General features: G+C 35.1%; 1 protein-coding gene across 2 annotated transcripts in view; it reads left to right on the forward strand.

The window, feature by feature from the left end:
- The window catches only part of LOC147471156 (alpha-(1,6)-fucosyltransferase-like), a gene marked incomplete at its 5' end in the record, with an annotated part of 7,387 nt that extends 3,627 nt beyond the window's left edge, over nucleotides 1-3,760 (forward strand). Inside the window, 1 exon segment of one of the 2 annotated variants that reach the window (XM_086541072.1) lies at nucleotides 3,494-3,760. In XM_086541072.1, coding sequence (XP_086397198.1) covers nucleotides 3,494-3,735 — 242 coding nt within the window. 2 annotated transcript variants of the gene reach the window in all.
- Nucleotides 3,761-12,500: the final 8,740 nt, after the last annotated feature.

Genomic DNA, 12,500 nt, shown 5'->3' on the forward strand with positions numbered 1-12,500 from the left:
AATTTTTTTAAAGCACTCTCCAAGAAACATTAGACTCAATCCCAAATAGAGATGCTAAAGTAATTATGGGAGATCTCAACGCAAAAGTGGGCAAAAACGATCTTAAGAATGATACCTGCGGAAAATTCGGCCTTGGAGAAATAAATGAAAGAGGTGAAGATTTTATTGAATTCTATAGTACAAATAACCTAGTTATAGCCAACACATTGTTCCAACACCACCCAAGACACTTGTACACGTGGACCTCACCAGACCAAAGAACACGTAACCAAATAGACTATATTGTATTGAACCAGAAATGGAAAAGTTGTATAAAAAATGCCAGGACAAAACCCGGTGCTGACTGCAACAGCGACCACCAACTACTGACGATCGACTTTCAAATAAGACTCAAAAAGATGGAGCGTCCAACACCACCTCTAAAGCTTGATTACAAAACCCTTGACAACAATTACAGAATCGCAGTGGCAAACAAATTCGAATTACTCAATCAGTGTGACGGCAGTAAAACTCCAAATGAGTTGTGGGAAGAAGGAAAGGAGATCCTGCTGAACACTGCTAAAGAGACCATCGCCAAAAAGAAAAAGACGAATTCCCCATGAATATCCGAGGAAACAATACGTGAAATTGAAACAAGAAGACGCCTCAAATCTAAGGGTATCAATAATCCTGTTGAAGAAGTAATTTATAAGAACCAAAATGCAAAAATTCAAAGACTGTTGAGAAGAGATAAGGAAAAATATTTAAATGAACAGTGTGAGAGAATTGAAAATTGTTATATCAACAAGACAACCAAAGAACTCTATCAAGGAGTACGAAACATTACACGAAAATTTAAACCTAAAATAGACACTATCAAAACTGAAGATGGTCTGGTTTTATGTGATGGAAAAGAAGTCAAAGATAGATGGAAGCAATACTGTTCCAATCTATACAAAAAGAATGAAGACTTAACAATAACACCAACTAGACTCAATGACAGCGAAGATGAACCACCACCGCTACGTGACGAAGTTAGAAAAGCCATAAAAGAATTAAAGAATAACAAGAGCCCGGGAATAGACGATATAACAGCGGAACTAATCAAGAATGCTGGTGAAAGTGTTGAATACTTTTTCTACAAACTCTGTACGAAAATTTGGAACGAAAGAAGATGGCCAGAAGACTAGGTAAAATCAGTTTTTGCTCCCATCCCTAAAAAAGGTGACACACTCCAATGCAGCAACAACAGGACACTTGCATTAATATGTCACAGCAGCAAAATTTTGTTGAAAATTATTGCTGAAAGAATGAAGTTGAAGTTAAAAGAAGAAATTGCAGATGAACAAGCAGGCTTTCGCCCTGGAAAAGGTACCAGAAATCAGATCCTAAATTTGAAATTGATCATAGAGAAAAACAGAGAACATCAGAAAGACCTATACCTGTGCTTCATAGATTATTCGAAAGCCTTTGATACTGTTGATCACGATATCCTCTGGAAAAACATGAACGATATGAATTTTCCAACACACATCATCCAACTAATAAAAGCCATGTATGACCAACAACAAGCAACTGTAAGAACCACTTATGGACTAACAGAATGGTTTGAAGTCAACCAAGGAGTACGACAAGGTTGCATACTGTCGCCGCACCTTTTTAATATATATTCTGAAATAATTATGAGAAATGCTCTAGAAAACTTTGAAGGAACTGTTGATGTCGGTGGATACAAAATATCCAATTTAAGATATGCCGACGATATAGTTTTAATTGCCAGTAGTATGAATAAATTACAACAACTGCTAGATAAAGTTAGGGAAGCAAGTGAAGAGGCTGGCTTATTTCTTAATGCCAAGAAAACCAAGACCATGAAGATTGAAAGACATCCAGCAATGAACGATGATGAACATGTCACAATCAATGGAGTGAATGTGGAAAATGTGAAAGAGTTCACTTATCTTGGAGTTGTTTTCACTAACACATATGATGACTCACCGGAAATAAAACGAAGAATTGCTATTGCCAAAACCGCCACAGTCGCTCTCAATAACGTCTGGAAAAACCGAAGCATAACCTTAAGGACAAAGCTGAGATTACTGAACTCATTAATTTTCCCAATTGCGTCATATGGTTCCGAGTGTTGGGTGCTGAAGAAGATAGACAAGAAAAAGATCAATAGTTTTGAACTGTGGTGTTATAGACGAGTACTGCGTATTAGCTGGACAGAAAAGAAAACAAACGATGAAGTGCTGAGAAAAATAAATTGTAAAGACCGGCTGTTGGACATCTTGAACAGAAGGAAGCTAAAGTTTATTGGTCATGTAATGAGAAGCGTAAGTCTCGAGAAAAACTTAATGACAGGAATGGTAATAGGAAAGAGAGGCAGAGGCAAACCGAAGACAAGGCTGAGCGACAACATCAAAGATATATGCGGGCTGACGTTGGTACAAGTTGAAAGAAAAGCGCAAGATCGAATGGACTGGCGGAGAATGGTGGAGAGGTCCACGGCTGCTCAAACATGAGCCTACCGTTATTGATGATGATATTACGGGGTCCTATCTCGAACCGGTAACTTGTGGCGGTCCGAGCTTGACCTTCATGAGGGCTGCCATGACAGCTAAGTGCTCCAATTGCCGGTGTGCATACTCCCTCAGAACCGATCTTCTAAATATACAAATGTGCTGTCATATATTTTATTTTAATTAGTAACCGTTACATGTCCACACTATGACATCTGACAGGTGTAGAAAATAACATCTTGTTATAAAGGAAACCGTGAAGCCGGTTTGAGGATGAGTGTCAGTCCATATTCATTCGTTTTGATTCACGTGGCTAGACGAATTTCTTTTGAAGTGAGTATCTTGTCAACCAGGTACACAAGTTTGACTTAAGGGTGCTTGGTGACTGGGCGATGCCCTTCTCTGTAAGGTGCAACCACTTTGGAATGAGATGGATTTGTATTAACAATATAATATGAATTGGGCTTTGGAGGATATCATGAAAGAGGTTTGTCTGCAAAAGAGTCAAAGATAAAACTTTACAGCATGAACATTACCACTTTGTCTCTGCAAAACTAAGTTTCTGCTGGCTCAACAGTTCTAACACCTCCTATTCGAATTTGATCCGTTATACTATTTAGAAGAAGCTTTATAAGATTTTTGCAGCGATAACAGCATACTGACCCGGCTTTTGTCAGTATGGGAAACCTTATGATCTAGCTCATTAAGGCATTGGCAAGATGGTAATACCAGGGAACTACAGTCCAATGCCTCTCACCTATTGCAGCTACTGACTGACGGAGAAAATAGTTAACTTCAGATTAATACGAATATTTCAAAAAGAGCTCATGATGACTCTATATTAAAAAAAAATCTGCTCCACCCCTCTCTCCAAACATTAATAACATCAATAACTGTAGAGATGATATCAATGATAATGATAATAGCCATAAGAATAATGCCAATAATAATAAGAGTAATACTACTAGTAATAAAACCCTCTCGAACCCTAGGCAGATGGAAGGCCAGAGTCGTGCATTTCCCAGACATCGACAGACTCCAAAATCCCCCTAGTTACATGCCGAGATCAGTTCCAAAGGACATTGCTGAACGCCTCATGAATGTCCAAGGCGACCCAAATACCTGGTGGATAGGACAGTTCTTCAAATACACCATGAAGATGAATGCTGCATTCCAGAAGTACACTGAGAAGTTAAGCCTCCGTCTAGGCTTCCAGAGACCTATAGTCGGGTGAGTTGCGGCTTCCATTTTTCCGAATGATCATTTGGGCATATTTTGTTACAGTGTTATTGTGATGATTATGGTGATTCTTATGTGACGATGGTTATGACTTTTTCTTGAACATAATAACTTTTGTTGTTCATGTTAGTATCAGGATAAATATAATAAAATATTTTACTATATTTAAAATAATATATAATTATAATATATATATATATATATATATATATATATGTGTGTGTGTGTGTGTGTGTGTGTGTATGTGTGTGTGTGCGCGCGCGCGCTCTTCTAAGCTTTGTGTGTGACACTGAGCACTGAAATATTTATAAGCTTAGTAATGAGCATTGAGTAGAGAAAGGAGTTTGGTCGACCAACAAACATACCTTTCCATACATATGTACAAAAGAGGAGTCGCACAAACACACGGCAAGCACGTCTTTCTCAGACTTTCAAAGCGATTCCACACACTTACTTTTCCCTCGCTTCCTGCAGGACTCGCGGCTCGTCTGTGACCAAGTAGATCCTGCGGGTCGTTACGTTCGTCCCTCGAACCTCCAGGTCATAGTAATAGTCTTCCACGGCCTCCATGTATTGTTCCAGTTCTATGGCTCTGGCCTCAGTATTCACCTTGTCTGTTCGTCTGATTTGTACTCTGGAAAAATCGTACGATCGACAAAGAGCGGAAGAGGGATGATAATAAGAATAGTAATAATGATGGACTCTACTACCACAGTTAATAATGCCATTATCTGTGATGATAATGATGACACCAAAAGTGATAATGATAATGATGATAATATCAATAGAGGATTTTAGTAATAACGTTAGAAATAATCATGATAGTGGTCATGCACATTATCTTTATTATCCTTATAATAACAATGGAAATAACAAACAACAATTATGATGGTGACTGTAGTAATAATAAACATAATAATGATAATAATGGCAATGGGCATGGTAATCCTGATACTAACATGAACAACAAAAGTTATTATGTTCAAGAAAAAGTCATAACCATCGTCACATAAGAATCACCATAATCATCACAATAACACTGTAACAAAATATGCCCAAATGATCATTCGGAAAAATGGAAGCCGCAACTCACCCAACTATAGGTCTCTGGAAGCCTAGACGAGGCTTAACTTCTCAGTGTACTTTCTGGAATGCAGCATTCATCTTCAGGTGTATTTGAAAAACTTCCCCATCCACCAGGATTTGGGTCGCCTGGACATCATGAGGCGTTTCAGCAAATTTTCTTTTGGAACTGATCTCGGCATGTAACTAGGATTTCGGAGTCTGTGATGTCTGGGAAAAGCACGACTCTGGCCTTCCATCTGCCTGGGTTGGGAAAGGGGTTTTTATTACTAGTATATTACTTTATTATTTTGGGGCATTATTCTTATGGCTTTAATCTTATCATTGATATCATTTACATTTTATTGATGTTATTAATTTTGAGAGAGGGTGGGCAGATTTTTTTTAACAGAGCATCAGGGCTCTTTTTGAAATTTCGTATTAATCTGAAGTAACTATTTTCTCCGTCAGCAGAACTGCAATAGTGAGGGCTTTGGGAACTGTATTCCTGGTATTACCATCTTGCCAATCCCTTTAAATGAGCTAGATCTAGGTTTCCCATACTGACAAAAGCCGGCTTATGCTGTTATCGCTGCAAAAATCTTTAAAGTTCTTCTAAATAGTAAAACGGATCAATTCGAATGAGAGGTGTTAGAAGGTTGAGCCAGCAAAAAACTTAGTTTTGCAGAGACAAAGTGTAAGTTCATGCTGAAAAAGTTTATCTTTGACTCTTTTGCAGACAAACCTCTTTCATGATTCCCCAAAGCCCATTCATATTATATTGTTAATACAAATCCATCCCCATTCCAAAGTGGTTGCCCCCTTACGAGAGGGCTTGGGGGCCCCAGTCCACCAGCACCCCTTAGTCAACTTGGTACCTGGTTGACAAGATACTCACTTCAAAAAAAATCGCTACCCACGTAAATAAAACGAAGGGAAAGGGGACTGACACTCATCCTCAACCGGCTTTCAGGGTTTTCCTTTTAACAAGATGTTATTTTTACATTTTCCAATGCCCCCCCCCCCCCCCAAAAAAAAAAAGGGGTGGACATGTAACGGTTACAATTAAAATAAAATATAGACGCACTTTTTGTATTTTAGAAGATCGGTCGGGGGAGTATGCACCCCGGAAAAATTGGAGCACTTAGTGTCCTGGCAACCCTCATGAAGGTCAAGCTAGGGACGCCCAATTTAAACCCGGGTTCGAGTAGGCCCCCGTAATTCATCTCAATAAGGTTTGGGCTCATGTTTGAAGCAGCCGTGGACCCTCTCCACCATTCTCCCCCCAGTCATTCGATCTTGCGCTTTTCTTTCAATTTGTAAACGTCACCCCGCACTATCTTGATGTTGTCGTTTCACCCTTGTCTTGGTTTGCCCTGCCTCTCTTTCCTATTCCCTTTCCCTGTCATTAAGTTTCTCGAGACTTACGCTTCTCATTACATGCCCAATAACTTTAGCTTCCTTTGTTCAAGTTGCCCAAAGCCGTCTTTACAATTATTTTTCTCAGCATTTCCCTCGTTGTTTTCTTTCTGCCCACTAATACGCAGTACTCGTCTATAACACCACAGTTCAAAAACTTTTGGGATCTTTTCTTGTCTACTTCTTCAGCCCCCAACACCGAACATATGACGAAATTTGGGAAAAATTTTAATAGTTAAAGTAATCCACCCTTTGCCCTTTAAAGGGTTTTTATGCTTCGTTTTCAGACGTTATTGAGAGCGACGTGGCCGTTTGGGCAATAGCAATTCTTCGTTTTATTCCGTGAGTCATCATAGGGGTTTTGGGTGAAACAACTCCAAGATAAGGAACTTCTTCACATTTTCCACATCACTCCATTTTTGGGTGAATGTCTTCAGTTCATTGCTGGATGTCTTTCAATCTTCATGGTCTTGGTTTTTTGGCTTAAGAAATAAGCCCGGGCCCCTTCATTGCTTCCCTAACTTTTATTAGCATTTTTTGTAATTTATTCTACTACTGCAATTAAAACTATACGGGGCATATCTTAATTGGATTTTGTATCCACCGACATCAACGTTCCTTCAAAAATTTTTTAGAGCTTTTTTCCCTAATATTTCAGAATATATATAAAAAGGTGCGGCGACAGTATGCAACCTGGGGTACTCCTTGGTGCTTAAACCCTTCTGTAGTCCAAAGTGGGTTTTTTACAGTTTTCTTTGTTGGGTCCCCCCAGGCTTTATTAGGGTTTGGGTGATGTGTGTTTGGGAAAATTTTATATCGTTCATTTTTTTTCCCAGAAAAACGTGTCAACAGTATCAAAGGCTTTTGAATAATCATGAAGCCAGGTATAGGTCTTTCTGGTTCTTGTTTTTCTCTATGATCAATTCAAATTAGGTCTGATTTCTGGTACCCCCTTTTCCCGGGCGAAAGCCTGCTGTTCATCTGCAAATTCTTCTTTTAAATTAACTCATTCTTTCAGCAATAATTTTCAACAAATTTTGGGTGCTGTGACTTTAATGCAAGGGTCCTGTTGTGCGCATTGGAGTGTGCACCTTTTTAGGATGGGAGCAAAAAATGAATTTTTAAACCCATTTTTCCCCCGCCATCTTCTTTGTTCCAAATTTTTGTACAGAGTTGGTAAAAAAAATTTTAACACTTTCACCAGCATTCTTGATTAGTTCCGCTGTTAAAGTCCCATCCGGCTCTTGTATTCTTTAAATTTTTTTTATGGCTTTTCCAAAATCGTCACGTAGCGGTGTGGTCATCTTCGCTGTCATTGGGGCTGTTGGTGTTTTGTTAAGTCTTCATTCTTTTTGTAAAGATTGGAACAGTATTGCTCCATTATCTTTGACTTTTTTTCCCATCACAAACCAGACTCTTCAGTTGATATGTCTATTTGGGGTTTAAAAATTTTCGTGTAATGTTCGTACTCCTTGATAGAGTTTTTTTGGTTTTTTGTTATATAACAATTTCAATTCTCTCACCTGTTCATTAAAATATTCCTTATTCTTCTCACAGCCCTTGAATTTTTTGCATTTTGTTTCTATAAATTACTTCTTCACGGGATATTGATACCCTTTGATTGAGGCTCTTCTTTTTTCAATTTCACTTATTTTTTTCCTCGGATATCCATGGGGAATTCTTTCCTTTTCTTTTGGCGATGGTCTCTTAGCAGTTTTTCAGCAGATCTCCTCCTTCTCCCACAACCATTGGTTTTACTGCCGCCACTGATTGAAAAAATTTTCAAATTTTTTTGCAAGCGATTCGTAATTTTTGTAAGGGGTTTTTTGAAAATCAAGCTTTAGAGGGGTGTTGACGCTCCATCTTTGGATCTATTTGAAGGGATGTCAGAAGTTGGTGGCGTTTGTTGCAGTCAGCAGGGGTTTTGGGCCCGGGGATTTTTTATACACTTTTCCATTCGGGTTCAAACAAATGGGCTATTTGTTACTGTTCTTTGCCCTGGTGAGGTCCGTGTACAAGTGTCTGGGTGGTGTGAACAAGGGTGTTGGCTATAATAGGTTTTGGGTATATAAATTCAAAAAAAATCTCACCCCCTTCATTTTTTTCCCCAAAGGGGCTTTTTTCCCGCTATAAATTCTAAGTCGTTTTGCCCCTTTTGCGTGAGATCCCCCATAATTACTTGCATCTCTATTTGGATGAGTCAAATTTTGTTGAGGGGGGTTTAAAAAAAATTCCCATTTTTTTCATCGTTTGCAAGGCTGTTGGGCATAGCATTGTATGTACTAATGTATAAATTTTTTTCGCTTGTTTTCGGGTTTTTTTAAGACCGACTTTTTGGGCGTAACATTAAAGGGCTTTTTGCATTTCTTTCGGGAATCAATAGGCATCCATGACGGAAATTTCCCTCCTCTCCAGAGAACAGAACGGGTCTTGTTTTCTTCAATTGAAACCCCCCATTACTTTTTCCATTCGTTAAAGGGCCCTGAATTTGAATCCGTATCTACCCATTCGTTAGACGAGGGCAATTTACCATTTCCTTCTTCTACATCAGGGCCCGTTTTTAAGGGGGTTTCTTAATTGGAAGGTTTTTCTTGATTTTCTTTGTCTTCCCAGTTGCGGGCTAACCAATGCCACCCTGCGCCCGCTGGACAACGCCCCCTGAACCCACGCGACGGGCGATGGGGTTGAACATTTCTGTCTTCAACATTTCATTGTGTAGAGTTGCCCAGGAGAAAAGAAAAATTGAGTGGCCCCAAGCCCCTCCACTCGCTCTCCAACTAACTAGGAGAATATCTCTCCGCTTTGAAACAGTTGCCCTGTAGTTCGCCAGACTTTTGTCTGATGAAACCAGTAACAGTAGAAAAAAGTGTTCCACCAGTATCCACTGCCTGCCCCCGCAGTTTGCCCGTAACCCGGCCGGGGGGGAGTGGGGGGGGTATCCTTCCCAAAGGGCCCCCCCAGGTGCAGTTTTTTGGGTTATCCCCCAGGACATCCCCGTAATATAAAAATATCAAATAGTTAAAAAACCACCCCTGTAGGGGACTTTAGTAATACTTCATATGTAGGCATGTAAAGGGGACCAAGGTTTAATGTGACCTTACCTCGTGCTATATTATGATCAAAAAAAAGGCGTGATATGTCAGGCAGGAAGCCTTGCTTTCAGTGAACTCTCAGGAATATATTGATTCCTGTCGACCCCCTTGGGGGCATTTCCCATCATATCTTCATGGATTTAAATTTTGGTAATTGGGTTAATATTGTTTTTAATATTTGTTTAAGTGGAAAAGATTATCAATTATCATTGGGTTAAAAAAAAAAAAAAAAAAAAAAAAATTAAAATATTTTATATAATATAAATATTATATATATAAATATTATATATTTTATTATATATATATATTTTAATATATATAACAGCAAAATAGTCTACACCATTTTTACTTAAAACAATTGAGTCCCACTGTACGGGTGCATTTTTTACTAGAAGCAGAAAAAGTTTTCAAGGGGGAACCCCAACTTGGGCCGGGTTCCCCTCCCGTTAATTTAAGCGGTCTGTGCCCGAGCAGCAAGGGGGCAGTTGTAGTGGGAATATTTTACTCCCCTTTTCCCCAAATGGGAGGAGTCTGGACGTAAACTTCTTCAAGTGTGAATTGGGGAAAAGGGGGAGAATATTTAAGAAAGGGTGAGGTTAGAGGGAAGGGGTTTTGCACAGGGGGGGGTTTTTTAATATAAGGAAGGACGTTTTTTTTTTTAAGGCATTTTGTCCTACATATTACGCTTTGGGATTTAATTTTCATCATTTCCTTTCATGTTTTTTATTGAAAAAAAACTATTGGTCATAGATGAGTCCATCGGGGTAAGGTTAACTTTTTTTTTTAAAAAACAACACACACACACACCCCACCACCCCAGGGACGCAAAATATAAAATATATATATATTTATAAAGATATAAAATATATATATAAATTTATTATAAAAATAAAAAATATACATATTATATATATATAATATATTAAAATATAAAATATATAAGTTTTTTCATATATGTGGGATCATCATCTATCTACTATCATATAATATATATATTATATAATTATATATTATATTTTATAATTTTATATATGGGGGTATCTATCTATCTATTATTATCTATATATATTATAAATTTTTATATATAATATAATATATATTATATATAAAATACATACATACATACATATATAATATATATATATATATTATATTTTTATATAATTTAAAATATTCTTTAAAAACATATTTATGATGGGTGTTAAAGTCACCACAACACACACACACAACACACCATATATGTATAAAAATTTTATAAATATATATTAATATATAATATATATTTATATAAAATATAATAAATAAAATTTTAAATATATATAATATATATATATATAATATATTTATTGTATATATATAAATATAATTTTAATATATAAAATTTTATATATAAAATAATAAAATATATACATTTATATATATATATATATAAATAAATATTATATAAAATTATATATATGATATGTATATACATTTATAAAATATTTTATATATATTTATATAAAAATATTTAAAATATATATTTTATTGTGTGTGGTGGTTTGTGGTGTGTGTGTGTGTGTGTGTGGGTTAAATAATTATATATTTTTAAATAAATATATTATATATATAAAAATTATGATATATTATATTTTTAAATATATGTATAATATTTATATATATAAAAAAGTTATATATATATATATTTTAAAATTATTTTGTGTGTGTTGTTTGTGTGTTGTGGTGTGTGTGTGGTGTGAAAGTAATTTATATATATTATATAAAAATAATATATATATATATAAATATAAAATATATAATAATATAAAAATATAATATTTAATTATATATATTATATATATAATATATATACATCCATCAATAATATATATATATATTTATAATATATATATATATTTATATTACATATTAAAATATATATATATATTATATATATAAAAATCCCTTCATACATTTATATAATGTATATATAAATATTTTAAATATTTTTAAAATATATTATTAAATATATATAGGTGTGTGTGTGTGTGTGTGTGTTGTGGTGGTGTGTGTGTTTTTTGTGGGGTTTTTTGTGTGTTTTATACACACACATTACACACCACACACAACACACACACTTTATATTATATATATATATATATATATTATATATATACATATAATATATACATATATATATATATATATATTTATTAATAAAATATGTATAAAATAATAAAATATTATAATAAAAAAATTATTTTTTATATAATATTATATATATTAATTTATGTGAAAAGGGTGTGTGTGGGTTGGGGGGGATTTTTTTTATTTAGTTTTATGTTTTTTAAATTTATTTTTTTTTTTTTTTGTTTTTTTTTTGTTTAATGATGGGGTATTATATGTATTTTTATTTTAAATTTTTAAATATATTTATAATTTATTATTGATGGGGGGTGGGTGTGGTTGTTTGTTTTTGTTTTGTGTGTGTGTGTGTGTGTATAGAAAGCCACTCAAATCGAGGCAGGATTAAATACAACCTTTGGAAGCGTAGTTTTTTACAGGGGAAATTTTCCGAAAGGGTTAAACGTCGGCAGATTCTTAACAAGGGATTCTTTTGCTTACCAGGGCCTTAGTTTTCTAACTCTCGGTCTCCCAAAGCATGCAGGCGACCCCAAAAAATTGCGGAAATTCCAAGTTTGATTGGGTCCGCTGTGTAAATTTAAGAATTCATTTTATTAGGAAATACCTTCATGAAGCATATGTTTTTGATCTTTGATTCCCGTTTTATTTCATCTCGTTGACAGTGAGCGACATTACCTCCTTGGTGTGGCGCGAAATATATAAATTTTTCTAGTTTTTGCTTCCCATATTCATCGGGGAAATAAGACTATAGTCTTAGACAATAAAATATACTAATACATACACACCACACACAAACACACACACCCACACACACACAACACACACACACACCCTATATATAAAATTATAATATAAATTTATAAAATTTACACACACCCCCACACACACCACCACACACCACACACCACACACAAATTTATATTTATATTATAAAATTTTATATATATATATAATATATATGTTAAAATTGGGTTTTAATTTATATATATATATATAATATTTATATAATAATATATAAATAATTTTTATATATGAAGTATTTATATAAACATTTTTAAAAATA

This window comes from Penaeus japonicus, unplaced genomic scaffold (genome assembly GCF_977035675.1).
Source record: "Penaeus japonicus unplaced genomic scaffold, GWHDUDI00000001_assembly GWHDUDI00000010, whole genome shotgun sequence".
Taxonomy (NCBI): domain Eukaryota; kingdom Metazoa; phylum Arthropoda; class Malacostraca; order Decapoda; family Penaeidae; genus Penaeus; species Penaeus japonicus.